The sequence below is a fragment of the Phaseolus vulgaris genome, chromosome 4 (assembly GCF_000499845.2).
Source record: "Phaseolus vulgaris cultivar G19833 chromosome 4, P. vulgaris v2.0, whole genome shotgun sequence".
Taxonomy (NCBI): Eukaryota; Viridiplantae; Streptophyta; class Magnoliopsida; order Fabales; family Fabaceae; genus Phaseolus; species Phaseolus vulgaris.
The window spans coordinates 3,977,353-4,003,091 of NC_023756.2; the positions used below are offsets into that span (position 1 = coordinate 3,977,353).

The 25,739-nt window shown below is 31.1% G+C and overlaps 3 protein-coding genes across 4 annotated transcripts; all 3 read right to left on the bottom strand.

Moving 5' to 3' along the window:
* Positions 1 to 1,853: 1,853 nt before the first annotated feature.
* Positions 1,854 to 5,050, bottom strand: LOC137836949 (membrane-anchored ubiquitin-fold protein 2-like). Its single transcript, XM_068645756.1, has 4 exons — positions 4,577 to 5,050; positions 3,986 to 4,257; positions 2,971 to 3,135; positions 1,854 to 2,302 (listed from the first exon to the last, which is right to left on the bottom strand). Exons 2-4 carry the CDS (start codon positions 4,116 to 4,118, stop codon positions 2,247 to 2,249), a joined length of 354 nt encoding a protein of 117 aa, XP_068501857.1. The 5' UTR covers positions 4,119 to 4,257; positions 4,577 to 5,050; the 3' UTR covers positions 1,854 to 2,246.
* Positions 5,051 to 8,567: 3,517 nt separating this feature from the next.
* Positions 8,568 to 15,429, bottom strand: LOC137836950 (probable galacturonosyltransferase 13). 2 transcript variants are annotated; one of them, XM_068645758.1, is made up of 6 exons: positions 14,572 to 15,429; positions 13,283 to 13,338; positions 13,008 to 13,166; positions 11,128 to 11,718; positions 10,114 to 10,416; positions 8,568 to 9,572 (listed from the first exon to the last, which is right to left on the bottom strand). In XM_068645758.1, exons 1-6 carry the CDS (start codon positions 14,756 to 14,758, stop codon positions 9,288 to 9,290), a joined length of 1,581 nt encoding a protein of 526 aa, XP_068501859.1. In that variant the 5' UTR covers positions 14,759 to 15,429; the 3' UTR covers positions 8,568 to 9,287. The 2 variants fall into 2 exon arrangements, with proteins under 2 accessions (XP_068501859.1, XP_068501858.1); XM_068645757.1 differs by having other exon boundaries at positions 14,548 to 15,335.
* A 6,365-nt stretch (positions 15,430 to 21,794) lies between these two features.
* Positions 21,795 to 25,670, bottom strand: LOC137836956 (biotin carboxyl carrier protein of acetyl-CoA carboxylase 2, chloroplastic-like). Its single transcript, XM_068645765.1, has 7 exons — positions 25,254 to 25,670; positions 24,160 to 24,192; positions 23,713 to 23,882; positions 23,293 to 23,599; positions 22,969 to 23,040; positions 22,168 to 22,233; positions 21,795 to 22,069 (listed from the first exon to the last, which is right to left on the bottom strand). The coding sequence occupies exons 1-7, from the start codon at positions 25,410 to 25,412 to the stop codon at positions 22,046 to 22,048; spliced, it is 831 nt and encodes a 276-aa protein (XP_068501866.1). The 5' UTR covers positions 25,413 to 25,670; the 3' UTR covers positions 21,795 to 22,045.
* Between the last annotated feature and the right edge of the window lie 69 nt (positions 25,671 to 25,739).

Consider the following 25,739-nt stretch of genomic DNA (forward strand, 5'->3'; position numbering starts at 1 on the left):
ATTTAGTAGTTTGTGATTTTTTTCTCATCTTAGATTTGGATCAAAGACAAATGGGTTATCAAATGGGAATGACTTTGAGAATAGTTATTTTTTTAATTTGCAACTTTTAAATATCTTAACCTTCTATAATAGTGGATGAGATTGATATCTATTATACATTTGATATATATTTTATTAGTACAATTCATTATAATCCTTGAAATACATATGTATATGCATATTTAAAAATATGAATACACATAAATATTAAAAAATAAAATATCTTAATACCAATCTTTATTTGATATCTTAGAATTTATTATTTTGATATCTTAGAATTTATTACATGTAGTTACTACTGTTTTCTTTTATGTTATAATTTTGTATGACATTTATAAATTTATTATATATAACCTAACAAAACTCTTATTAGTTTAATTTTAGACTTTACTTACCTTCCACTGAAATCTTAATTATCTTCATGAACAAAAATTAAATAATTATTCTAATTTATTCCTCTGGTATCGAAATGTGAAAGAAAGGTAATTTTCAACTAAATTTATTTTATTTAACTGGTCTATTGTTAAAATTTCATTCATTTAATTTAGATTTTACTTTTAATAGCCCTCTTTCTTTTCTTGATATAAATTTTCAAAAAATGATAATGTAGAAAAATATATATAGTTTTAAATGAAATTAAAATAATTAAATAATAAGCTTAAATATATTTTTAATTCATATAAAATGAATAAGTTTTAATTTTGATTCCTTTAATTTTTTTATTAAAACATCATTCGAAATAACTCTTAGATCAGTAAAATAGATGTATTAATCTATCTTAAAATGAATATTAAAACCTACAGACGTGATATACAATTTTTGAAAAATTAAAATTGAAAAGAGATATTTTACAGAAAGTAAAACCAAAATCTACACATTTTACAAAGATTACAAAATAATAAATAAAGAAAAATTTCAGTAACCAAAATCAAAATTCGTAATTTTATATGATTTAAAAATATATTTAAATGTTAGTTAACTTTTTTTAGACAATTTGTTAATTTTCTTAATTGGTGTGAATCTATTTTTTATATTGAACAAGAGAGGAGTATATATAGAGAATATTTCTTAAAATGTTTATTACACGTCAATTTTTTACTAAGCAAAGGAATGTTTTTCATAAAATTGTTTTATGAGAGTATAACTTTCTGAAATTAAAAAACAAACTATTTTTAGTTTTAAAAAAATTAGATTATTAAGAACTATATTTTTCAATAATATATTCCATGTCTACAAATTGTTTTCATGGGTTTTGGAATTCTAACTTTTTTAGAGTTATTTTTCTAGTGCAATAAAAATACCATATTCCTTTTTATTATTTCGTTCAATGTGGTAAATAATTCTAGTTTGTAAGAATATCAAGTTTTTTTTTTCATTTTTAGAAAAATTATATTCTTAACAATATTTATGAGCAACAATATTGATTTTAATCATTCTTAACAATACTTATTTGGTTGGTATATTTTTATTTTAACAAAATTCATTCTGTTAATTTTATCAAATATATGTACATAGTTATTGAATTACATACTCTCTAACTATTGTAATTCTATTCAATTTAACATTTTCTTGTATAGGAAGAATTTAAGAATTATTTATATTTTCTATATATATTTTCTTGCAAACTATTCCGATTTCAAATTTGTTGAGATAGCATCTCGTCAATCACTACAATTGAGATGTTATCTGCTTTGAAACTTGTAGCACCCTTACGGTTTTGTCCTTAAAAGACGTCTTAAAGAGTGTTAAGAGAGGGATGTGTATTTAAATTGTCCTTAATCTCGACTCCTAAACTATACCTACCAGAACACAAATTGATAACTAAAATATAGCTTTAGCTCTTTTGAAATTATTTACTGATACAAGGTTCTTTACATTGATCATAAATCATTCAACAAGCTAAACCCATGAAATCACATTTTGAACAAGTTTAACAGTGATCATAGAAGCATTTTGCACCAAGCTGAAGCACAAGCACAACTGTAGAGTTCATTTCAATCAACAATTATACCAATTGGACAATGAAGCAGCAACTGGATGCAGAAAAAGAAGAGAAACCAATAACTCCTTCACAAGCCAAAAACTCTTTACCTGTAGTTGTCACGAGGCATGCAACCAAAGAGTTTGTGTATTGAAAGCCATAAAAATGAATACAAGTGTGACTTTTAACCACCTAAGTTGATGACATCTTCTATTCAATCTGGACACTATAATATCACACAAACACATTTGTTCTGCTTTGCTTCACTTGTTACTTTCTTATCTGTTTCACCACAAAAACACCAGAATGTCCAAGAATCAAATAAAGCACCAAAACCAGATGAACTCAAGATTGATCACACTCAGAAGTTTTATATTTATGACATGCATGGATAAACAACTTAAGTAGGGTCTCATTGTATAAGTTTTATCCTATAAGCACTTATATATGTTGTTTATACCACTAATGAGGAAATATAGTTAAGAGTATGCTTAGATAAACTTTTTCATAAGACTTATGCATAAACTAATGGTAGAAGTTTTCTTATATTAGTTTCTTTTCCTGTAATTGTTTAAGTTTTTCTAGGCCAACTGTGATATGTATTCATAACAACTGTAAACTGTTTTCATAAGCTGGCATGGAGAACTTATTGAAATAAGTGCTTATATTATAAGCCAAAAAAATCTTTGGACATCTAATAAGATATATTTTTTTTAAGTTCTCTCAAATAAATACTAAGCAAGTACTTTTTTTACTTATCCGTTTGCTTTTGGAGTAATGTCCATTATATCAAAGTTACAAGCATAGTGTTAGAATATATGTTTAGATCTAACTTAATCTACAAAAATCATTACATCTTGAATATATATATATATATATATATATATATATATAAGTAAAACAGATTTTTGGCATACTTTTAAAGTAAATGGTAAAAAGTAATACTAAACCTTTTTCCACAGAAGGTGGTTGCACAACCACATGCATTGTTGTAACTCCACCAGGCAGATCACACAAAGGACTCTGACATTCTCCCACTGTTCTGTTGTTCTCCAATATTTTTCCGGCACTAATTAACTTCAAATCTTTAACAGTTCTTGGTCCATAGTCCTTATCTTCAAAACAGAAACGCAAATTCAAAGATCTCATTTGTATCACTAAAATAAAAATAAAGATCATTGAATGCATGACAGCACAATCTCCAGTTTAAACACTTTTTCTTCAACTAATGCATGTGATTTTCTTTGTATCTGGCATACCAGCATGGCATGAAACCTTAGCTATTCAAACACACTAAAGAAACTATATAGGAATTAAAACCGCCTTAGGTTTTTTTAAAAAATTTAGCTTGTGGTTTTGATAAAATATGGCATTGTAAAGAGGAACAAATAGACACAGCATGGAATAAGAAGTTTAAGAAACTAACTGAGAGACATGTAAGTTATGTACCAAATATATGGCTCTTTTATAGTTAAAGCGTTTCTATGAAATTTAAAACTCCTATTTATGTAGTGCTTTTCCTCGAAGGAAAAAGGGGAGATTACTAAACCATGGCACAACACAAACACGTTCTCAACATGCATGTACACAGGGATTTTCAGGAATGAATATTTCTGACACGTTTAGAAAGTCACAAGGTTCCATTAAATGGAATTTTCTTCTTGTCTTTGTTATAACCAAATATAGTTCATTCTTGGATCTCAGTTGGATCCATAGTGCATGATCAGAAGCATGATCGACACCCTCAAACTTCAAAAGTAATAACTATGTACTTAAATGAATCATGATTTCCACTACATCACTTCATCCGACCACCTGTTCCTACTATGCAGTACCGAGTTCAGGAAAAAAGCCAACAAAAAGGATAACAAACAGGAACAATATAACACTTTCTGACATTGACATCTAACTATTAGTTGGAGGACTAAAAGAGATTCCAAAAAGGAAACAAGACACATAACTAACCTTTTGGCCATTGAGCAAGAACACTTTCTTTCAGTGTTGCAATACTAGTAGCAGCAGCATAACTTTTAGGGCCAATATCCGAATCATCACTCAACCGAAACTTGATCTCTAACTGATCTTGGCTCCCAGCCATGCCCAGAGACTAAGAAACTTGCAGAAATTCAGAAATCAAATAGCTTCAACCTCAGACCAAGAGGATGATTGAATCACTTCTATTGAGTGTCAATCATGAAAAAAGGTGACCAAATCAAGTATCTCACTGGTGTAGTACTCTGCAAAATTTGATACAAAAGAAAAATTATCAGTCCTCTCTCCTCTTAAGTGACACTCAATACCCAAATAGTATTCAAAATCTCAATTGGTATAGTAGATAGCCATGGATAAAAAGAAGAGATTAAAATCCCAGGCATAAGAATATGAAATTATGAATGGAAAATAAATGAGCTGGAACTGTGCCAGATAAGTAAACAGAATAAAGTGATTGAATCCAACAAACAAGTAGTGCTTAAAAGGAAACATAATATCAGAATTCAACACACTATGACAAAGGAATCTTTCTAAAACTGCTACAAGGCAAAATCAAATCCATACTCAAGAGGGCACTTGTGCAATCACAGAACCATCTTGAATTCCCAACTATGCCACCTGCAAAACCAGAAAGAATTCTAAAAACAAAAACAGAACTTTCAAGGCTTGTCTCAATTGGGTCAATCACTGATCTGGGTGGCAGTTGTGTCAATCAGAGAAATTGAGTGAAAAGGGAGATGAAGGAAGAAGTGAGTGGTGTTCTGTTATGCAACAACTGAAATCACAGGAAACAGAGGAAGAGTGGGAAGGGGTGTTTAGGAGTTTTCAATTGTTGGAATCTGGTTGTTCTATTGATATGTGGAAAGGGGGGGAACATGACTTATTCTCATTCATCCCAAGAGGGTCAATTTTTGGCTGAATTTCGGTGTCAGAAACTGTTCAGAAGGTTCAATCAATCAATTAAACAAACAGCATGTGTGTCACTCCCACATTCTTAACATCTGCGAAATTACCATGATTTCCAACCGCGTCTTCTATAAGCAGGTCAATGCAACAATGTTACATTAAATCAAAACCACCATGAATTCATTACATCGAATCAAGGTAAAACAAAATCATTCTTACAAATTTTTACAATGTCTATGTTTTTTTTTCTTACATTTACTCTCCGTAACTTGAACAAAATGCGAAATTTTGTAAATCCAACTACTGTTGAATCATGCCAAAATATTTTCATGATCATACTGTAAATCTAGAAAAATTTAATATTCTCAATATGTAGTTTTATAATCAATATAAATTTATATTTTAAAAATATATAATATATCACTACAACAAAATCATTAAATAAAAATTAATTTTAGATACATAAAATAATTAATTATTATATTGATTAAATTAGATATTATTTTAAAAATTAAAAAAATATTTGTATCTAAATTAGTTTATATTTTATAAATAATTTCTAAATTGATATCTAATTTTTTAACAACTAATGAACCTTGATAGCTAATTATATATTAATTTAAAATTATTTATCAATGATAAAAATTAATATCTAACTAATATTTAATTTAATTAATATAATAATTAATTATTTTTATTTAATTATTTTATACTAGTGCGTTAAAATAAAGGTGATTTATAAAATATTAAATAGTTTTTAAATTTTATCTAAGAGTAATTAAAACTACTAACTCGTGTTATTTTAAAAAAATCATATTATTCTTTTAATGGATGATATAATGATCATGATTATTTAAAACAATCATATGATTCTTATACATAATTCTAGCAACCTAAATTTATTTCCCCCACTCTCACATAATATATTGAAATCTATAAAATCGATAGTTTTGAATTCAAATTTTTAATATACATATATACTAATAAATAACTAGAATTTTTTTTTTACCATTTATAAAAATCCTTCTAAACTTAAATAAGATTGAGTTTGGCCAAATATTAATATCATCTTTGACAAAACAATGCTTGGATGAGCTTCTTCATAAGAATTTTTAGAAGAAAAAAGTAAAAAGAAGATTTTAAATTATTTTTTTCATAAATTAAAACTAGTTTATACATAAACTAATTGTAATTTCTCTAAATTTTTACTTTTACATAAACTAATTCAACTATTTTTATGATTTTATAAACTATTTTTACATAAACTATTTTTACATAAATTTTTACTTTTACTGAAAAATTCAACTATTTTTATGATTGTTTCTCTTAAAACTTAAAAGTCTTTACAGAAAAACAGATAGAAAGATCAGTTGAAGGATTGTCTTATTGAATTAGGTATATGAAAGAAAACTCTTGATAAAATTGGTAGAAATAGATGCATCAATAGCTATGGAAGCCAATATTATAGTCCATTGTGATGGAATTGTGATTCAATATTCCAAACTTGATGTGCTAACAAACCCATCCAAGGAATAGTCTCTATCTAACCACAGCTGAAAATATAAATTCTGAACAAACCAAACATATAACACCTCAAATTAGAAAAATACTTACATATATGCTAATAGTGTTTAGCATTCTTATTAGTTTTTGCACAAGAAACCATTTTTCTAAAATGGGTGTTTGAAGATTCTTTACATTTGGATGAGGTTGAGTTAGGCTTAAAGTCCACTTCGTAGCATGGTATCAGAGTCATTTTCGAGTCCATCTTAGCGAGAATTTGTTGGGTTTATTAGGTCACCCGCTATTGGGCCGTTATCGGACAACCCATAACATATATGTTCACACACGAGTTGGTAGCCTCGGCATTCTTATTAGTTTTTGCAAAAGAAACCATTTTTCTAAAATGGGTGTTTGAAGATTCTTTACATTTGGATGAGGTTGAGTTAGGTTTAAAGTCCACTTTGTAACATGGTATCAGAGTCATTTTCGAGTCCATCTTAGCGAGAATTTGTTGGGTTTATTAGGCCACCCACTATTGGGCCGTTATCGGACAACCCATAACATATATGTTCACACACGAGTTGGTAGCCTCGATGTGAGGGTGTGTGTTGAAAATCACACATCGACTAGAGATGAGGACATTTCATTGTAAGTGAGTGCAAATCTCACCTTATAAGTCAGTTTTATGAGGTTGTGTTAGACTTAAAGCACACTTCTTAACAGAAATTATGAATGAAACTTGTTAAAAAAAATGATAAAATACAAAATATTTTTTTAGGGACTCAAGCAAGAAAAAATTGTTAAAGATTAAAATAAAAAAAAACCAGACATGTTTCTGAAACTAAAAATATGTTTGAAATTAACTTAGAAAAATGAAAGAGAGTGTATTAAAAATAGTAGGTTGTTACCATTTCTTTGTTCCAAAGTTTAGAAGATTAAGGTCTTCCATATAGCTACAAAACTAATTGAAACTTGTTATTTTTTTAATCATGCAACTAAATCACTTGTCAACTAGCATGATTAAAGAAAATGTGAAAAGTATAAGATTACATGACATGGTAGGTCCAAACTTTGATTTTAAATGTCCTAAAAAGAAAGGAAAGATCCTCCAAGCACTTTGAAGGGATCATCATTCATTAAGGCAGAATAGTTGTAAATGGAATTCACGTCATCACCCACTTTGCAAAATCCTTCTTTCAGATTCTTCCCTTTTTTTCTATATTTTATCATCCTTTTTTATTTGGTTTATCCTTAGTGTACTTTAAAGTTAATAATCTCTTGATTGTGCAGAATCTTATTACCATTGGTACTTTTGGACTTATGTGAACAAGGGGAATAAATCAACCATAGTCAGTGCTTCAAATCAAATCCATGCATATGAATCATGTTATCTATTTACTGTTGAAAAGAAATATTCCAGAAGAGTTTTGTTTGACTGTGATTTTTTTGCCAAAAGAAGTAAAAGAAAACAGTGGAGTGATGATAGAGAGAAAATAATATAAAAGAACAGATGACAGAGAAAGAAAGAAGCTAAAAAAGACTATGATAATGTACAGAAAAAGGTAAACTGAGTAGTCACTGGTCAAATGATTAGAAAATGAGTGATTAAAATCCTCAAGAAAAGTTCAGTTAAAAACATTTGAGTATAAAATATTACCAACTAAACATTTAGTCAAATTTTTATGCATAAAGTATTGTGTTGTTAAGTATATATAGGTTGGTGCTCAGATACATGAGAACAATTCTGTGAGCACTAAAATCCAGACAAGCATCAAACAAAGTCAGAAAAGTTGCATATAAATAACTCTTGCATTTTAAATGTAATAAATTCTTTCTTTCATAATAAAATATTTTCCATTTTATTCCCTTAACACATTGATCTTCATGAAACTGGGAAACAGAGTTTGTAATTCCATGAAATTTGTATTTATTTGAGTTTAATTATCAGTGTAAACTTGTAAACATCAACCAAACAGAAATCAGATTTTATAGTTAACAGACTTAATATCTGACAATTTATGTATACAAAAAAATCTTTACCCTTTGGTGCATATATTATCTGTTCTATTTATTTTGCTTTATGCCAATTTTGTGAATGCATGGGGTGCAAAGATCAAGAACACAATCACTAAAGGAATAACTGGAATGGAGAAGGGTAAAAAAGAATTATCTGCACATTTCCAATGTCTGGTGATCATACACAACAAATAACAATATATATATATATATAGATATATCCTACAGACAATTCCCCAATTCAATGGACCTGGGACAAAGCAATCTCAAGAACTACTGCTCCTACAATTCACCATCATGATATCAAATCCAATAGGGTGAATGTAAAAATTGGTGCTAACAAAAATTAACAAACTAAAAAATGATGGGGGGAAGAACACTGCACTAGTTGGGGAACCTCACAAATGAACTGTCCTAGCACTTGTGTTCTCAACAATGAACTAGTTTGATGACACAGGCACATGACCATGACCCTTTTTTTTATCTTCAGCATTCAGTTTATTCTCCAACATTCACTAAGAATTTTTGATACAGTATCCCCACATAAGACCAATAACAGTATCCTTTCACCAACCAAATATATAGGACGTGTTTGTATGTAACAAGACTGTTGATTCTCATGGCCATGCCAGGATGGCAACTGTGTGTGCAAAAATGTAGAGGGTGGCAGCAAATCCACCCACCATGTCCTTGATAACTTTGCCCTCTCAACCAATTTTCTATTGACTTCTCAAAATTCATCTTGAAGAAAACCTCAAGCCGCAAAAATTTAGATGAAACCTGTATTTACTCGTCCCTTTTGTAGTATGCATGCACTGTTGCTTCAAACCATAGTGCATCTCATGGCAGACTATGAATCCAAGATGTGACAATTTCTAACAAAATAATTTGAATAATTGACATACTTGGTCCAAAATGGCCTAAGATGTTCAAAGCCAATTTGCAACCAAGGTTTTGACTGTCCGTTGTAATGAATAACAGCAGCCTTGTTCAAACTCTCAATATCGGTTTTGTTCTGATAACCCAAGCCAAGCATGTGCCAAGTGTGGTCAATAGGGTGAACATGACCTCTAAATGCAATCAAAGCAGGGGGAAGAGTTCCAAGCTTCCACATCGTCAGGTTCGACCTCAGATTCTGCCATACAAGATAGAACATAAGAAACTAAAGGTCATGCATTCTCATACTACCTACCACCTAATACATATACAAACACCCTTAAACATGAGCAGATATATGTGTGTGTGTGTGTGTGAACAGTCATTTCATTCTTCAAATATTACCCTCTTTCCTGAGTGGTCTGCAAAGTAAAAAAACCACTACTTAGGTAGTTCTGGAAGTATTAGAAATTGTGCTAAGTATTCCCTCAAATACTATAAACCGTCAAAATTGGTCCCTAAATTTTACTGCAATACATCAACTAAAGGATTAAAGTGATGAATATTTAATATTTCAGGGAAAACTCAAATAATTTAATACTTTAGGGATAACTTAAGAGAGGGTAATAATTTGAGAACTGATGGTTTATACTATATATAATGTATATGTGTCTATGAATCCATGTGAACCTTGGAACTAGTACCATAGCCTTAATTTAAAATTCAGAATTTGCTAGAACTTTAATAAGAAAAATAATTGAACAAATGGATTGTATTAGTTGGATATATTTGGGCTTTACCTCTTTCAGCCAGGTATGATATGTCTCTCTAATGTTTGTTGATCTCCATGCACGCAGATCAAAGACATTCATCCCATAAGCCCAAGCACACTCATCAGGGTCCAAATGTTGTGCAACGAGGGGGTGGGAAAAATTGAAGTAGTTCTTAAAATGCTTAGACATTACCCACTCGTCATCGCCTCTGCAAGTTTCCACAGCTCCATTAACTTTTCCATTCAGATTAATTTCCCAAAGCAGAGACAAGTCATGTTGAACCACAACATCATCATCCATAAAAACCACCTTGTCAAGGTTTGGAAAAAGCTGTTCAACACAAGGAAAACACAATCAGCATAAATAAGAGGAGGAAAATTTTCTCCAACATAAAATGTTCCCAGCTCAGTTGGCTTCATATAAAATAGGTATATAACTTATGAGTGCTAAATGCTAATGAAAGTAATGCAACTATATATTTGCAGGAGCAACAATACCTACCACCGTGGGAAAAAGGGAGCATCCTCCATTCATTTCATAGTTCATATTCCTTTACTAAATTAGCCGCACTGGTAAAACACTTTGGGCCAAGCACTTTTACATTAAATAGTTCAATGTAATTCTGCATGTTTTAACACAGTTTTTATGTTTTCTTTAATTATTGTAATTCATCAGAATTTTCAGAGACATTTGGTACTGATGAGCCACTTTTTCCTCTACAAATTCAGCTAAGGAGCTTAAAATGCAGAATTTACAGATGAATACTCAGCTTGGAATGAGACAGTATAAAAAGCCAAGTTCTAAGGTCTTAGGTCAATCATTCATTTTCAGTTCTATTCTATGCACTCGCTATATATACACTATCAAAAATGAAAATCACACACAATATAAGATTCTTTGTCGAATCTAATATAAACTGTTCCCAATTCTTTCTGAATCATGATCTGAAAAAATTCAATTTCAACAATATTCATAGATAATAGAGAGAGAATAGACTGCCACAGCCGGACAGAAAAATGATAATTGTTGAATCCAACATACCTCAGGTAAGTAAATGCGGAGATGGTTGAGTAAAGATATATACTTTGGACTTCTAGCCTGCAATTTTGAGGCATATTTCTGTGGATTGGTATCACTGAGATTGTTTCTGGCAAAATTACTCCCGTGGTAGTAATTTCTGATCCCATTTTGATTTTCTATGGCTTCAAGTACTGGAACATTTTCTCTCGTCAACCAATCAAACTGGTGAATGCCTCTGACTTCAACTATAGCAGGAGTGACGGGATTTAGTGCAAACCATGAGTGCATACCGGCATAAGTTTTTTTGTCGGTGATGACATGGAAGACTATTTTGTCAGGTGTGTTAGATGACTGCACAGTAGAACTAACAACTACAGAAGCAGCCAAGATGTTATCAGTTGAAACGATAAAATGGTGGTAAGAGTTGTCAGACAGTGTAGGTAGTAACTCTGGCGGAGGCAGTTGTTTGCGTGCAAGGGCATTTGAGGAATATTCATCTGTCAAACGCAAAGTCAGACAATGAATTCCTTTAGGAACTGAACTTGCTGCAAAGTGTTTATTCATCAACTCTGCAAATTTAGCTTCTCTGGTATCTCTCTCAAATTTCTCCATCTGTTCAAAGACATATTGCAATGTAGCCAAAATCAATATAATTATCACCTAGCACCACTATAAAACAGGAACTAAAATATCAATTACGACAAATGTGCCAATGCTACGGAATAATAATGATGATGATGATGATGATGCGATGTACTAACTCACTATATATTTGTGATGAGAGTATGAAGACCTCAAAAAATACTACCAAGTGCAGATAAATAGACATTATATATTCAACAGATTTACATAATTAAAGTTTAAACAAAGAAAGGAAAAAGATAATGAAAACATAAAACTCAGAACTTTCAAATTCAAGAAAAGGAAAAGAGAAAGATCACTTGTGTTGTGATAAAATAACCAAAAAGTAAAATAATATTGTAAAATGATTTCAACAGAAATCTTAATCAGAATCACATGGTGTCAGGTATATATGGGAAATAAGACAATTAAAGAACCTCCGACTATTGGCAAAACTACAACTGTTGTTAACCAAGGAAAATCATTCGTGATAAAAATAAGATAGGATCAAGTAGAATTAAACAGATAAAAGACTAAAAGATGTGTCAAAGATAACCAAAACATGAGTAGTTTGAGGAAAGAACATCACATTTTAACTGTCGCTAATACATGATTAATGTCTGTCAAGTTCACAACATTCATTACCATTTTTATTTAAAGTAAAAGATTTCTTTAGATTTCCTTAATTATACAAACAACCTGACAGATCAGTACAACCAACATGGTACATGCCTGTTTGGCAATTCTATGAAATTTGCACGTATTAGTCACTTTTCCAAAAGATCACTATGATAAAGGAGCCATTTTTCATTTGGCCAAATCAATCAATAGTACTCTTATTATTGTATTATTTATACAATGACTTATGATTGTTTGTCCAACATTTCAAAACAATTATATAATAAACCCCACACTACTTATAAAATAATACTATTTGTTATCCGGTGTATAAAAAACTATCTCCAGTAAATTCAGATAAAGGAAGACTGAAAGTAAGCACAATCACTCACCATACTTTGCATAAAGGAATCAAACTATAAATTGAATTTCATGGAAGATAATGACCAACATACATCTTGGAGTGTTCCTGATTGACTTTCATTATGAGATAGCATAAAGTAATAAGCAGCAGAGTATAAATCTTTTTATGTAACATCTGAATAAGGCACATAACTAATGCCTAAAACGGGTGTTTTCAATATAAGTCAAGTATATTGAAAACATCTGGAATTCAATTTCAGGTAATACATGATACTTAATGCAAGCATAACACAACTTACCATTCCCCTTAACATGAATGCAAATGTTTTTGCATCATATTGATTGCTCTTCATATCAGTAACCAATTGCTCAAACGAATCTGGCATGTCTAGAGCAGGTGGAACTTCCCCAGTCTTTACTTCGTTGAGGATCTTGTAAAAGTCTCTAACTAATATCTTCTGCACATTTACAATCATCACAAGAAGGGTTCAAAATTTAGATCACAGTTATTTAACCAAAACATGAGTAGATTTGACATTTAAAAAAATCTATGTAAAGTAATAAAATTATTTACCGATGAATCATCAACCCTACCAAGAAGCCTTGGTCCCAAACGCCTACCTAAACAATCTGGAGAATAAAAAACAAGAAACCAATCAAGAATCAGAAATAGACAAAGAAGGTGAGACAAACTACGAACTTTCAGAACCTGATATGTGTATGATGAAGAAAGATACAAAGATACATGAAAATGTTTCAAAATGATAGAAAAAGATCCATCAAAACTTTGATCAACAACTGAAAGCAGAACCCCAGTTTTACAAAGTCAGAGAGCTGAAAAAGTGCAAAATACCAGCCAGATTTAATTAACTAACAATAAGACAATAATTTCCAGTGCTAATACACAAAGCATGTAATCTTTTGCCACATGAAAGCAGCAAGGTACAAATTTCAGCAATGCATGTCAAGAACAATCATCATCCGTTGTCACCATCACTACTAATCCAAAGTTCAAGTGCATTAAAGCTACGCAACAAATGATCATGAGTCACTTAAATTGGCCAGTTACACTTGAGACCCTGAAATGAAGGCAAATGCTAGCTCAGCTAGAAAAAGGAACACACACAAGATAACCATAAGGTAAACAATCTATGATTGCAATAAAACATTTCCAGGCACCCTAACCTATCACATGAACATAGTTTTTCCTCCAACATCCAAATCCAGATCCTTCTTAGAGAAATAAATTAACAAAAAAAACATGGCAATCCAATTTATCCAAAATCAAACCATATCCACACAACAACAACAACAACAAAAGCCTAATCAAATATATCAGGTAAGGTCAGCTACACAGATCACATTAACTTCATTTAGTTCGACCACTGACCAAAAACAAATGCATACACAATGTAACCAAGTGAATAAATACAAGTCTCATAAGATATAAGGTGAGATTGGCTATACAGATCACACACAAGGCATTTAGTTAGACTAAAGAGCAAATACAAATGAATACGCAATATAATCAAGAGAATAATAGAAGTCTCATAAGATATCCCACAAGGTGAGATTGGCTACATGAGCACACAGCATGGATCACGATAGCCATGTAGTTCGGCTAAAGACCAAATACAAAATATACACACAACGTAACCAAATGAATAAATAAAAGGCCAATCAGATATCACAAGATGAGGTAGACTACATGGACCATTCAATATTAATTGGACTAAAGACAAAATACAGACACATACACAATGTACCCAAAAAAATAAACAATGAAAGGGCGTAATAAAATGAAGAATTGGAAGAAGAAGAAAAAAAAAAAATGAGTACCAAAAGAGGAGCACTTGTTGGCACCTTCAAGAGTAACAAGAGCGGTGAGAATGAAGACAAAGGGCAACAAAAAAGCAAGGATGAGGATGGTGTGGAAGAGGGTTCGATAGGAAATGTGGCAAGCTGCTACCTTGATCTTCATCAAGTCAATAATCCCATTGTTGCTCAATATCGTGATGCTTCTCATGCTAGGCGAGAAGTGAAGCTGCATCGTCGTCTATGCTGCCGCACCAGCACCAGATCGTTGCTCCCCACAACAACCCTACAACCACCTGAAATCATCTTCATCACCCATGTCCCTGCAAAACCCACCATCATTAGATCCACCACGATCGTTCTCGGCTCTCCTCCAAGCCCGCATTGGAAGCTCCAGCCAATTGGGTATCCGATTCCTGCCCAAAGGAATCAATTTTCTTCTGGGTTGTGAAGTTCCTCTTCCATGGATCAAGAACAACGGTGAGAGAGAGAGAAGGACCCAGAGACCCAGAGAGAGAAAATATGTTTTCTATTTCCGGAAAATTATGAAAAAAAATAAAGCAAAGAAAAATATGAAAAGCTTTTGTGAGTCAAAACCTTGTTGGGTTAGAGTGTGTGTGTCTGTCTGTGAGGGATAGAAAGGGAGGAGAGAGAAATTTGGGGTGAGTGTTTGACCTTGAGATTAGGAAGTAGAACATTGTTTTTTGCAGTTAATTTTAGGTTAGGTAGCTCCTATGTTTATGGACAGCTCTTTAAGGATTATGTGGATAGCATTGAGAGCAAGTGGTGGTTAATTTTAGTTAATGTCTCTTGTTCTTGTGTTTGTGTTTGTTTTTGTGTTATGACAAAATGTTGTGTAATGTTTTTTTTCTCTATCACCAATTTGGTGGAATCTAAGACATCTTCAAAATGATCTTAGTAACATGGTTTAAAACAATTATATTTTAGTATGTAATGAAAAAACCAATATTTTAGGTTTATAAAAAAAGTATTTGCTAAGAAAAACATTTAAATAAATTCTCATATTCAAAAAAGTTAATGTTTGAGTCTAGGTTATAAATAAACACCTTGATTAAAAATATAATTATTTTTTTCAGAAATTTGGAGTGATTTTGATGGTCCAAGTTTTTAAAAGTGTTTTACCATTTTAATTTTTAAAAATATATTTGTAATCCTAAGTATTAAAAGCTAGAGTTTGTGAAATAAATTTTTGATTGTGTAAAAGTAATAATACTAGAACTAGAAAAAGGTTGAGAAAGGGGTGGTGCATTTATACCAAATATTGTTGCAAGGTAAGATGGAAGAGAGAAGCTCTAACAAGGCTATCATAAAACAAAAAAGTGGGATATGTATGGTAACATGTTGGAGTGAGATTTTTGAACTAAAACTCTTGTGCATTTGATAAAGATGAAATGTATAGATGCACACACCACATCTACACCAAATTTAGGTGTCTTTTCCCTTTAACAATGTGGATGAAAGCAAGGAATAGGAGACTTTATAAACCTATCAAGTAAAGCATTTGGTTGCAAGATTGGAGTTTTTTTTTTTCTGATAATTGAAATGTGATTCACAATTATTTTAGTGATAAAAATAATTAGTTATTATAGTAATTAAATTAGAGACCATTTTAGGAACTACAATTTTTTTTTCTAAATTAGTTTTTATTATTGTTAAATAGTTTCTAGATTGGTATCTAATTAACTACCGAGATTTTAACTACCAATTATTTAGATTCTAAATTTGGTAGCAAAAACATTGGTAGCTAATTAGATACTAATTTAGAAACCATCTAACCATAATAGAAACTAATTTTAAAATCAGAAGTTTTTTTTTTAGTTTCTAAAATGATCTCTAATTTAGTCATTATACCAACTAAGTATTTTTTGTATTTAAAATTAGTTTTTATTTTATGATTTTCTTGTAATGTGATTTACTAATTGTAAATGACATATGATAAATGTAAAATCATATTATTATGAAATTTAAAATATTGTTATAAAATCTGATATTTCAGTTAACTAAAACTGATATTTAAGATTCACCAATCACATATCATTATATTAAAAAATATTATTAAAAAAAGTATACATATATTTTGTTGTTAATGAAGATTTGAGAAAATAAAACTTCTACAATAAAACTTAAGGTTTTGATATTTAGAGATATTGACATGTGGTAGAATTAGAACAAGAAATCTAAAGGTAACCCTAATTTGTGGAAATAAATTATTAAATTGAAGCATTAAAAAAGGTGATGTGGTTGTAATAAACTTAGCATGAAAATGGAAGGAAAATAATTTGAAAAAAATTACACATGCATGTTTGGAGGATGTTGAAATTTTTGTAGGGCACCTACAAACTCATAAAATAAGAGTTAATTTTTTCATGTAAATATAAATTTTTCAAATTGATCTTATATATCTTATGAATTTTTTAGGGGCATCTACAATACAAAACCACATGTTTACATGTTTTTGTTGAATGTCAAACTAAAAATAAAATCTATTATGAAAATGAAAGATGGTTGGAGTTATAAAAGTTTTCTTGCGTGTTCCAATTTGTAATGACAAACATTTGTTTTTTCATGGTAATGTGTTCGTAATGGATTTGTTTAGACATTTGAAAAAAACAAACAAATTTGGAGCCTTCTTAAAAGTCTTTTAAAATTTGGTAAAAGACCTCTTTCCTCATTAAAATTTTAAAATATTCTCTTCAAATAAATATTAAACTATTTACATAAACATGTCTATAATAATAATAAACAAATTGTTTGGAGAGTATTTCTTAAATAAGATTTCAGAGTTAAGCCTTGTAGATGAAAAAGATATATTATTAAGAAAAGTGAACTTACTAAAAAATATGAATTAGTGTATGATTTACTTTGAAAACACTCCTAATTAAAGAAATTTTCGAATCATATATTTTTTAAGATTTATTTTACAAACGAATAATTCCAAACTCTCTTTTTGAACTTTCTACAAATGATAAGTATTGAATCTTTTGTTTATAAAATATTATCTATCTCCATTTCAAATCTATTTTCAAGAAGTAATTGAAAAATTCAAATAATAAAAACTACTTCTAGAAACTAAGCATTAGATTTGACAAGTATTTTTTATTATTAAAAAAATTATAAATTAATTTTTAAATTGATATTTAATAATAAAAATTATTTTAGATACCAATAATTATTTTAGTCTCTAAAATATTATCTAATTTAATTAATATAGTGATTAATTATTATTTGTCTCGAAAATTGATTTTTATTTAATGTTTTTTCTAATATTAACTTAAATTTTCTAATAATATAATAGAGAAAATAAAGGTGGTTTGGATTTGTTTAAGTGTTTTTTTTAAGTAAGTTGCCAGTGTTAAACTTTTGGTAAATATCAAATTTAGTTATTAGAAAATAATATATGTAAGAAATAATTAATGATAATTGAAATTTATAAAACATAAATAGGTTTGAAATAAATAAAAAATTAAAATATCAATAATTTGAAACAAAGGTAGTAGTATTAAAGAAGATTTATAGAAAACATTGTATTATTGAATACAAGTTGTCCATGAAAAATCCCACATGCCAACAGTTTGAGACTACATCAAAGTTTCCAAAAACAAAAGTAGGTTCAAAAAATACTAATTAATCTTAGTACTAAGAACAATTCACTATTCAATGCTAAAGAATTGAAAAAATGAAGCTGTGAAGGACCCTCCATTTGAGTCAATAGTTTCAGCTAGAAAATGATTAAGTGTTTGTGGTGGAAAAATGCAGAAAAGTGTATTTTCTATTATCATAAAATGCACCAAAAGTGTGAAATGCACAAAAGATCTAATCATTAACATGCTCTTTTTTTAAACAAGTTTACACCAGTGCTTAGTCTATTTCTTCAATCATTAATATGTAATGAATGTTTGAATTAACTCATTCTTAAATTTGTTTTATTTTGCACTTGTTTTGCTGCTAAATTATTAAGCTTTTGAATTTAAAAAGAACAGAAACAGAATATTTGATCAATTTATATAGTAGCTTTCTGAACTAGTTTTATTGGGGCCACTGCAATGGTGCAACTCTGCAATGAAACATGTTGTGAGGACCACCTTGGAGAATATGTTCCCCCCATGAGAATGAAGTAACAGTGTGGGCCACAAAGGGTGATGAGAGGATTCAATGAAAATCTCAACTTGCTTAAAACTAGAGCAAGCTCTTAAACTCCACTTTCCCATAATAAAAAACCAGACCAAGTCTTTACAAGCTTAGTATCTTAATCTCTGCAAAATTGACAAATTTTTTTAGTTTTTTTAAAAATTTATTGGTTTCGTTGGAAATTACACGTCGATTAGAGATAAAGACATCTAGTAATATATAATTAGGTGCAAACCTCATTGTATAGATCAGTTTTATAAGGTTGAGTTAGACTTAAAATTCACTTCTTAATATGATATCAGAGTCATCTTAAGTCTATTCTAACGAGAGTTTGTTGGACTTATCGTAAATATGTAGTTTCACGCACGAGTCGAAGGTCTCGACATGAGGAGATGTGTTGGAGATCGTAGTATTGTATGCATGGATTTATTGTTGATCATGGTTGGAGTGCCTCTCTCTTGATTGGACCATTTTCTAGAACAATTGTTCATAAGTCAATATTACTATGCAACTGTGATACTGGTTTGTAACATTGAGCATGATAGTATCCTTAGAAAACAAGTATTTATCACCATTTCATATTTCATCTACAAAGTGTAAGATTGTAGTTACTCACTAAGTGATATATACAAAATTTACTAGTTGAGTGGCTGAAAGATTTGCTGTACAAAGATAAAAGTTATATCAGCAAAATGGAAAATCTAGACACTACTTAGCTTGTAAAACCAATATGTTCTACACACGCATTAATTCTATCAAGTTTTCAATAATGATTGTGACTAGCTTTTTTAGTTTCTTCAATTCCTAACCTTTGAACCTGTTGTAGACAAGTAGAGAGAGCTCCACGAATGCTACTACTCAGATGAGGAAAAGATGATAAAAATCGATTAAGGTAATTCAGACACATAAAAAGGTCACTAAAAACACCAAAGGTGACTAAAGAAGTGATGGAGGTGAAGAGAAGAAGGAGTCCCCATAAAATGGGTCAAATTTTGATGGGGACCATGTAATATGAAGTCTATTACAATGAAACTTTACTCGTTCTCCTTACAACTTACACTAGACACATCATAAAAATGCTGAGAAGGTTTTCCAAAAAAGGTTAAATATTGTGAGGTGGGTCACTAATTTATTGGACCCACGATTACTTATGTAAGAAAAGGAAAGAAAGGTGTTTTTCTTTATTGGCTATTAGCCCATTATGCAACTTAAAGAATGTATCCTTTTACATCATGATTTTTATGGAGAGACATGTGTGTATAAATATATATATATATACTAGTTTGGATAAGATATTTTATACCTCTTTAATTATTTTTTTGGAAGTTTTACTAGATTCGGACTCGTGGGTTTTTCCTTTATATTGAGGTTCTCCCACCTTAAATTTTTTTTTGGTGTATGTTGGTTTCTCTCTTTTCTGTTTGGTGCACCTCTTTGATTTGCTTATTATTTATATAGGAAAGAATTCATCTAGGCTTTTGCTTTCACTTGTTATTTTTTTCTATCTCCCCAAAAAATATATTCTTACAAGGTGGAGAGGACTCTTGTAAAATTATATGATCCGAGTTTTAGAGTGTGAAAAGTTTTTGGTCTTTTTTGACATATTTTGGTCTTAGTCTAGGAAGGATGATATATCTGTGAAGACACTCCAACACTCAAGTCAATATTTAGGAACAATATTAATGTAGTAATAAATAAGCAATAATATCAATAGTAAATATCTTAGGGAAATTTTCTATTTATATTATTTTTAATGGGTCTTTACTTGCATGGATTATGAGGATGGATCCATGTCATTCTTAATCTTGGTTTAATTGTTGTTTAGACATGATGATAAGTTTTAGATGTGTTGTCGGTGACATCAATTACCCTGTGGCAGAGATTAGGTGAGTCAAGTCATAATCAAATCGTGGTGTTTTGGTTGTTATACTCTTAAGTAGAAAAATCCGCACCTTGACTATCATCTATAGCTTTTTGCCTAATAATAAATGCTTAATCCAACATTTGGTATCAAAGTCAAGGTCACAAGCTCGATTCCAAGTGGGACAATTGTTCAGGGGAGACACAATTGTCCTATGGCGTAGGCCAAGTGAGTGAAGTTACAATCGAAGAGTTTGATTTCTAGTGGGACAATTGCTGAGGGGGAGATTGTTGCAAGTGGTATTAATTGTCTCGTGGTAGAGGCTAGGTGGGCCAAGTCATAATCAATCTGTGGCACTTAGACTGTTACACTCTTAAGTAGAAAAAATTTTGATCTAACTATCAATTATAGCTTTTGGTTAAGTGGTAAGCGTTCGATCCAACAAGATGTTTATTATCGTTCGATTAGTGTCATAAACATTGTATATAATTGTGTTGAAACGTTCTTGGCCTTGCCTAGTACTTCTCTGGCACTTCTCGACCTTGCTTGGTTTGCACCTTGGTTTAAGTTTGTGCGATGCGTTAGCCAAAACCTTCTCGGTTTACAAGGTCATACAGTACACTAGCCCCCAAGTTCAAGTGTAATGCAATGAGCCAGAAAGAAAATTTTACTTCTTTGTTGAGAAGAGTCAATAATGTTTTAGGAGTGTCTTTGGAAATGTGTGCAATAAATGTTGAAGACGTTGTTGATGTGATAAGATGTTTGATTATAATCTTTAGATGGATTTGATTTAATGGTTGAGATTTTGTAGTGCTTCAATGGTTTGCGCTCCTTGGTGCCTATAAATATAAAGCATTTGGTTGTGTTGGTAAGATCTCCGTTTTCTTGCCAGTTAGGATTAAACATATCAACATTGATAATACTCTCTGATTAATCTCGTCCAAACAAAAGGGGTTGGTAATAGAAAATCTGTGGACAATTCTAAAGTTGATATCTTTTGATGGATTCGAATGAGAGAAGTTGATTGTGATTGTGTTCTGTTTGTGGGTTTTGGTTGCAAAAAGAAAATGGTTTTTGTGGAGTTTTAAAGTTGTGATTTTGGTGGGAAGGACGAATCAGTGTGAACTCGTGGCCTTTCCAATGGTGTAGGAGGAATGAGATTTTTTTATGAATATAAATTATCTGTGTGACCAAAGAAAGATGTATAACAAATTACTGTCAACACAAAATCTATCCAACAGGATTATAACAAAGGGTCCCATCAAGAAGACAAAAAACATTAATAATACGATAATTGTCAAAACTGCATAGAACTAAATGTCCAAATGTTCATTCTGATATGCTGGAGCTTTTGTGTCCAAATATCTCAACAGATTAAGAAGGCAAGCATTTCCCAAATGAGAAACATTATCACTCATGTAATTTCAGAACAAAAAATTGCAGTCATCCAATACCATGCTATCCAACGAGAAAGATTTCACTTCATCTTCGAAGCAAGGTCCCTCCTGGTACTCATGGAACTATTACAAAAAGAGGCTGCATGAAAAACAAAGTATAGAAGTTAGAGAAATGAATCATGTAGCTTCTAGACAAACATGCATGTGTGCATACACACAAAGGTAGAGAGAGAATACCGTGTCTAAACTGATTGGTTTGGCATCCTCAATCAATATCTCAGTTATTGTTCCTGACTGATCAGCCTGCCACCAAGTAGTGAAGATAACCAATGAATTAGAGGATCTGGTTTCTGGCTAATTGAAACTGGTTCTGAAGGAGAATCGTATATTTATTTCAGTGGAAAATGTGAATCCAATAGGCTCTTAGAGGGTCCTGTTTCCTCCATGTTGAGAAGATATTCATAATAAAACACTCTGAATCACTCTCCTTTTCATTCATCTCCTAAAACCAACTACTCCCATTTTTTCCCTTGTTCTCCACTACCACATAGTTTACTTATATCCTAATCCCTTCATACCACTCCTACTGTAATCTATGTATTTAGGGAGTGTATTACATTAGGATTTTAAAGGTTTCTAAAAGACTCTTTTTTAATAAAAAAGAGATTTCAATTCTCTCCTGTTTACTGTAACAAGAGAGTCTTGTTTAATAAATCTCAAGACTTTCAAATAATAAAAATAATGGTATTAAATTAAGATTTTTCAAATGATTAGTGTGTTAACTATTGTTGCAGCTGAAACAGGTGGCAATACAGAAGCAGATTTGAGCAGCTCTATCAGGTCAGTGCTTATAGATTTGTTAACTTCCAGATTTTTGTATCACAGATTTCTGTATAGTACTATATAAGGAAGGATAATCTATAGAATGGAACAAATATACCAAGTATATGGGAAAACATAAAGTAAACAACATAGTAAAAAGATAAGAAAAAAAATGTAATAATATACTATAACAAATAGGAAAAGAAATACACACACCTCAATTTCATTCATCATTTTCATAGCCTCAATAATGCAAATAACCTGACCTTTCTTCACTTTATCGCCCACCTGAAGCAACAGCAAAATAATTGGTCTCTTCATTGATTAACTTAGTAAACATGGCAATAATTAGTTTCATAAATTATCCTATAGATGGTTGTATCTAAGATAAACAAAGTTATGATCAGGTCTTAATGATTTTACAAGGATCCTAATTTTTCAATTTCTAAATTTCTACACAAATTAAGATAAAGAAAAGTTGCAAATTGGCACCACAACAGAAAATAAAGAGTGGTACTTAAACTGTGTATGTCTACAAACCTTGACAAATGGAGGTTCACCAGGTCCTGGACTCCTGTAGAAAGTTCCTGCAATCGGACTTTTCTGTGGTGGGTGAGAAGATGAGCTTGCTTTTCCAGGGGAAGGCAAGGCAGGCAGTGCTTTTGGAGGCGAGGAGCTAGCAGGAGCAGCTGCTGGTGCTGCTGCTGCTGGTGGGAATGTGGCATAGTGCATTGGAGGTGGTGATGCTGGGGCTGGTGGAGGCTGCAGTGCTTCTTTCTTTCTTATCAAGAGCTCACAATCTGATTGCTCAAGTTGAAGTTCCACAATATCTTTTGAATCAACAAGTCTAACCATGGAAATGGCATTAAATGAAATCTATGGAAACAAAGCATACCCTAAAAACAGACATGATAAATACACAAGAACAAGTGATTTCATTAAAAAAAGGTGAAATCTTACTTTATAAGATTTGAAACTTGAGATAAGAATGCTGTAACTGAAGCTTGATCTGCAGTAGTGCTCCCAGAGTGTTTTCCATTAAGCACTTCTTTTTCTTTTGATGAAGCAACATTAGGTCCTTTGACCGTTGCAGGGGCAGAATTAGAATTAGAATTTTCAACTTTAGCAGCCTACAATATACAAATCAGGGTGGCTTATGGTAAAAATTTCTGAATCTAACCAAGAACACATTTGAACAGGAGGATAAAATTTAAGAGTGTTGATATGTTGACAATCTTGCACCAGATTACAACTGGAAAAAGAAATAATTTTTTTTTTGAAATTGCATTAGCCAAATCAGAGTTGTAAACTTGAGTCTTTCAATTTGCAGTTGTCAAAACATTTTACAAAATTTAATTCATAATAAAACTCATGTGAACTAAAACAAAGAACTCAGTGTAAACTGACCTTCAGAACAGGAAATTGCTTCCTGTCAGGACACTGCAAAAAACAACAAATAACAATAGAATAATTAACTAATCAATGAAAGGAAACTGTATTTCTGAAGCTTTTGACAAATTTGTTATTTATTCAGTGAATCATACACCATCTGCAAACTGAAAGTGTTTCAATTGACAATTTATAATTTCTCCAATTTTAATCACATTGAAAACTAATGGCAAATCCGCCAACATAACCAGCACAACAATTTGAATGCATTTTAGTTGCAGTTGTGCTTCAGAGCCATCAACAACACTGAAAATGTTTGTACAAGTGATAACATGCTGAGAAACTTCAGTTGTAGTTCCCACGAAGATAAAATCAAACATGAAAGGAATAATGTAAGAATAAAAAAAATTAACAGGCATCATAAACTATTAATATTTACCTGCTTTAAGATATAAAAGATTGTATATTACTGCAAATACTGTTCACAAAACATTGATCACCTTTAACAAATTGTGTCCAACGACAAAGTGTTATGTTTTTGTGTAATTGAATCACATTGTCTTAACTTAGGCCGTTTATGCTCAGCAGCACCAAATTCAATATGGTCATTCTTTCATGAACATTGAGAAACCGTAAGGAAAAGCATTGACAAAGGTGCCATATCATCGTTATCACTAAAACAAATCAATTGAGCAAAACATTAACAGAACTAAAACAATCAGAGAATACATAATTTTCTGCGGATTACACAATGTGCCATCCTTAAATCATTGATAAAGGTAGCTATCCTTCCTTGATTTAAAACTAAAATCAATTGAACAAAACATGAACACAGACAGACAAGAAATACTACGCTTTTTGTGGATTACATAATGTGTCATCCTTAAATCATTGATACAGGCATCATTTCTCCATTCATAACTAAAATAAAAGAATCAAACAAAACATTTGCACTAAGTAACAAAGGGAATAAATACACTGTTCATAATGTGGCATCCTTAAGATGCTCAAAACTTCAATCATCACAACAAACAGAAATTCACAGACAAAAAGAATTCTCTGTCTATCTCTTTTATAGATAGATATAGATATATAGATGGAAAAATTGATACCTGAATCCTAGATGATGCAGATTCAGCAAACAAAGATCTGAATGATGGAAAAGGCTTGAAGCTGAACCCAGTTTGAAATGGAAGCTGTTGGGATTTGAACCCAAAAGAGGGTGAAGAAGTAGAAGGGCACTTGGGGCAGGGGACCGAGAATGAGGCCATTTGAAAGCACCCCACGAACCAAAAACCAAACTTTCCTTTCTGTATTCCCAAAGGGGGGTGTGATCTGCAAAGAAGGGTGAGAATATAAGGCAAGAGGCGTTGAAACCAAAGAGGGTGTGTATGAGAAAACACGAAAAGGGTAAAATGGTGCAATGAGGGTTGATGGAAAATGCTTAGGAGAATTCAAACACCTTCGTTTGGATCACATTTTACAAATACACTTTCGATGATTACGATGCAACTGAAATAACCATCATTGTGTCACAATTTTAACTAACTTGGATAAAAACAACAATAATAATAATAATAATAATTATTATTATTATT

Excerpts from the sequence above, each read along its gene's own strand:
- LOC137836950 (XM_068645757.1), bottom strand. The coding sequence starts at position 14,758 with ATGCAGCTTCACTTCTCGCCTAGCATGAGAAGCATCACGATATTGAGC. Across the intron at positions 13,339-14,547 it reads CAACAAGTGCTCCTCTTTTG|ATTGTTTAGGTAGGCGTTTG; the intron begins GTACTCATTTTT and ends TTTATTCTCCAG. Across the intron at positions 11,719-13,007 it reads CATTCATGTTAAGGGGAATG|ATGGAGAAATTTGAGAGAGA; the intron begins GTAAGTTGTGTT and ends GTCTTTGAACAG.
- LOC137836956 (XM_068645765.1), bottom strand. The coding sequence starts at position 25,412 with ATGGCCTCATTCTCGGTCCCCTGCCCCAAGTGCCCTTCTACTTCTTCA. Across the intron at positions 24,193-25,253 it reads CTGCATCATCTAGGATTCAG|TGTCCTGACAGGAAGCAATT; the intron begins GTATCAATTTTT and ends TGTTTTTTGCAG. Across the intron at positions 22,070-22,167 it reads AACCAATCAGTTTAGACACG|CCTCTTTTTGTAATAGTTCC; the intron begins GTATTCTCTCTC and ends TTTTTCATGCAG.
- LOC137836949 (XM_068645756.1), bottom strand. The coding sequence starts at position 4,118 with ATGGCTGGGAGCCAAGATCAGTTAGAGATCAAGTTTCGGTTGAGTGAT. Across the intron at positions 3,136-3,985 it reads TCTTGCTCAATGGCCAAAAG|ATAAGGACTATGGACCAAGA; the intron begins GTTAGTTATGTG and ends TCTGTTTTGAAG. Across the intron at positions 2,303-2,970 it reads ACCACCTTCTGTGGAAAAAG|ATAAGAAAGTAACAAGTGAA; the intron begins GTTTAGTATTAC and ends GTGGTGAAACAG.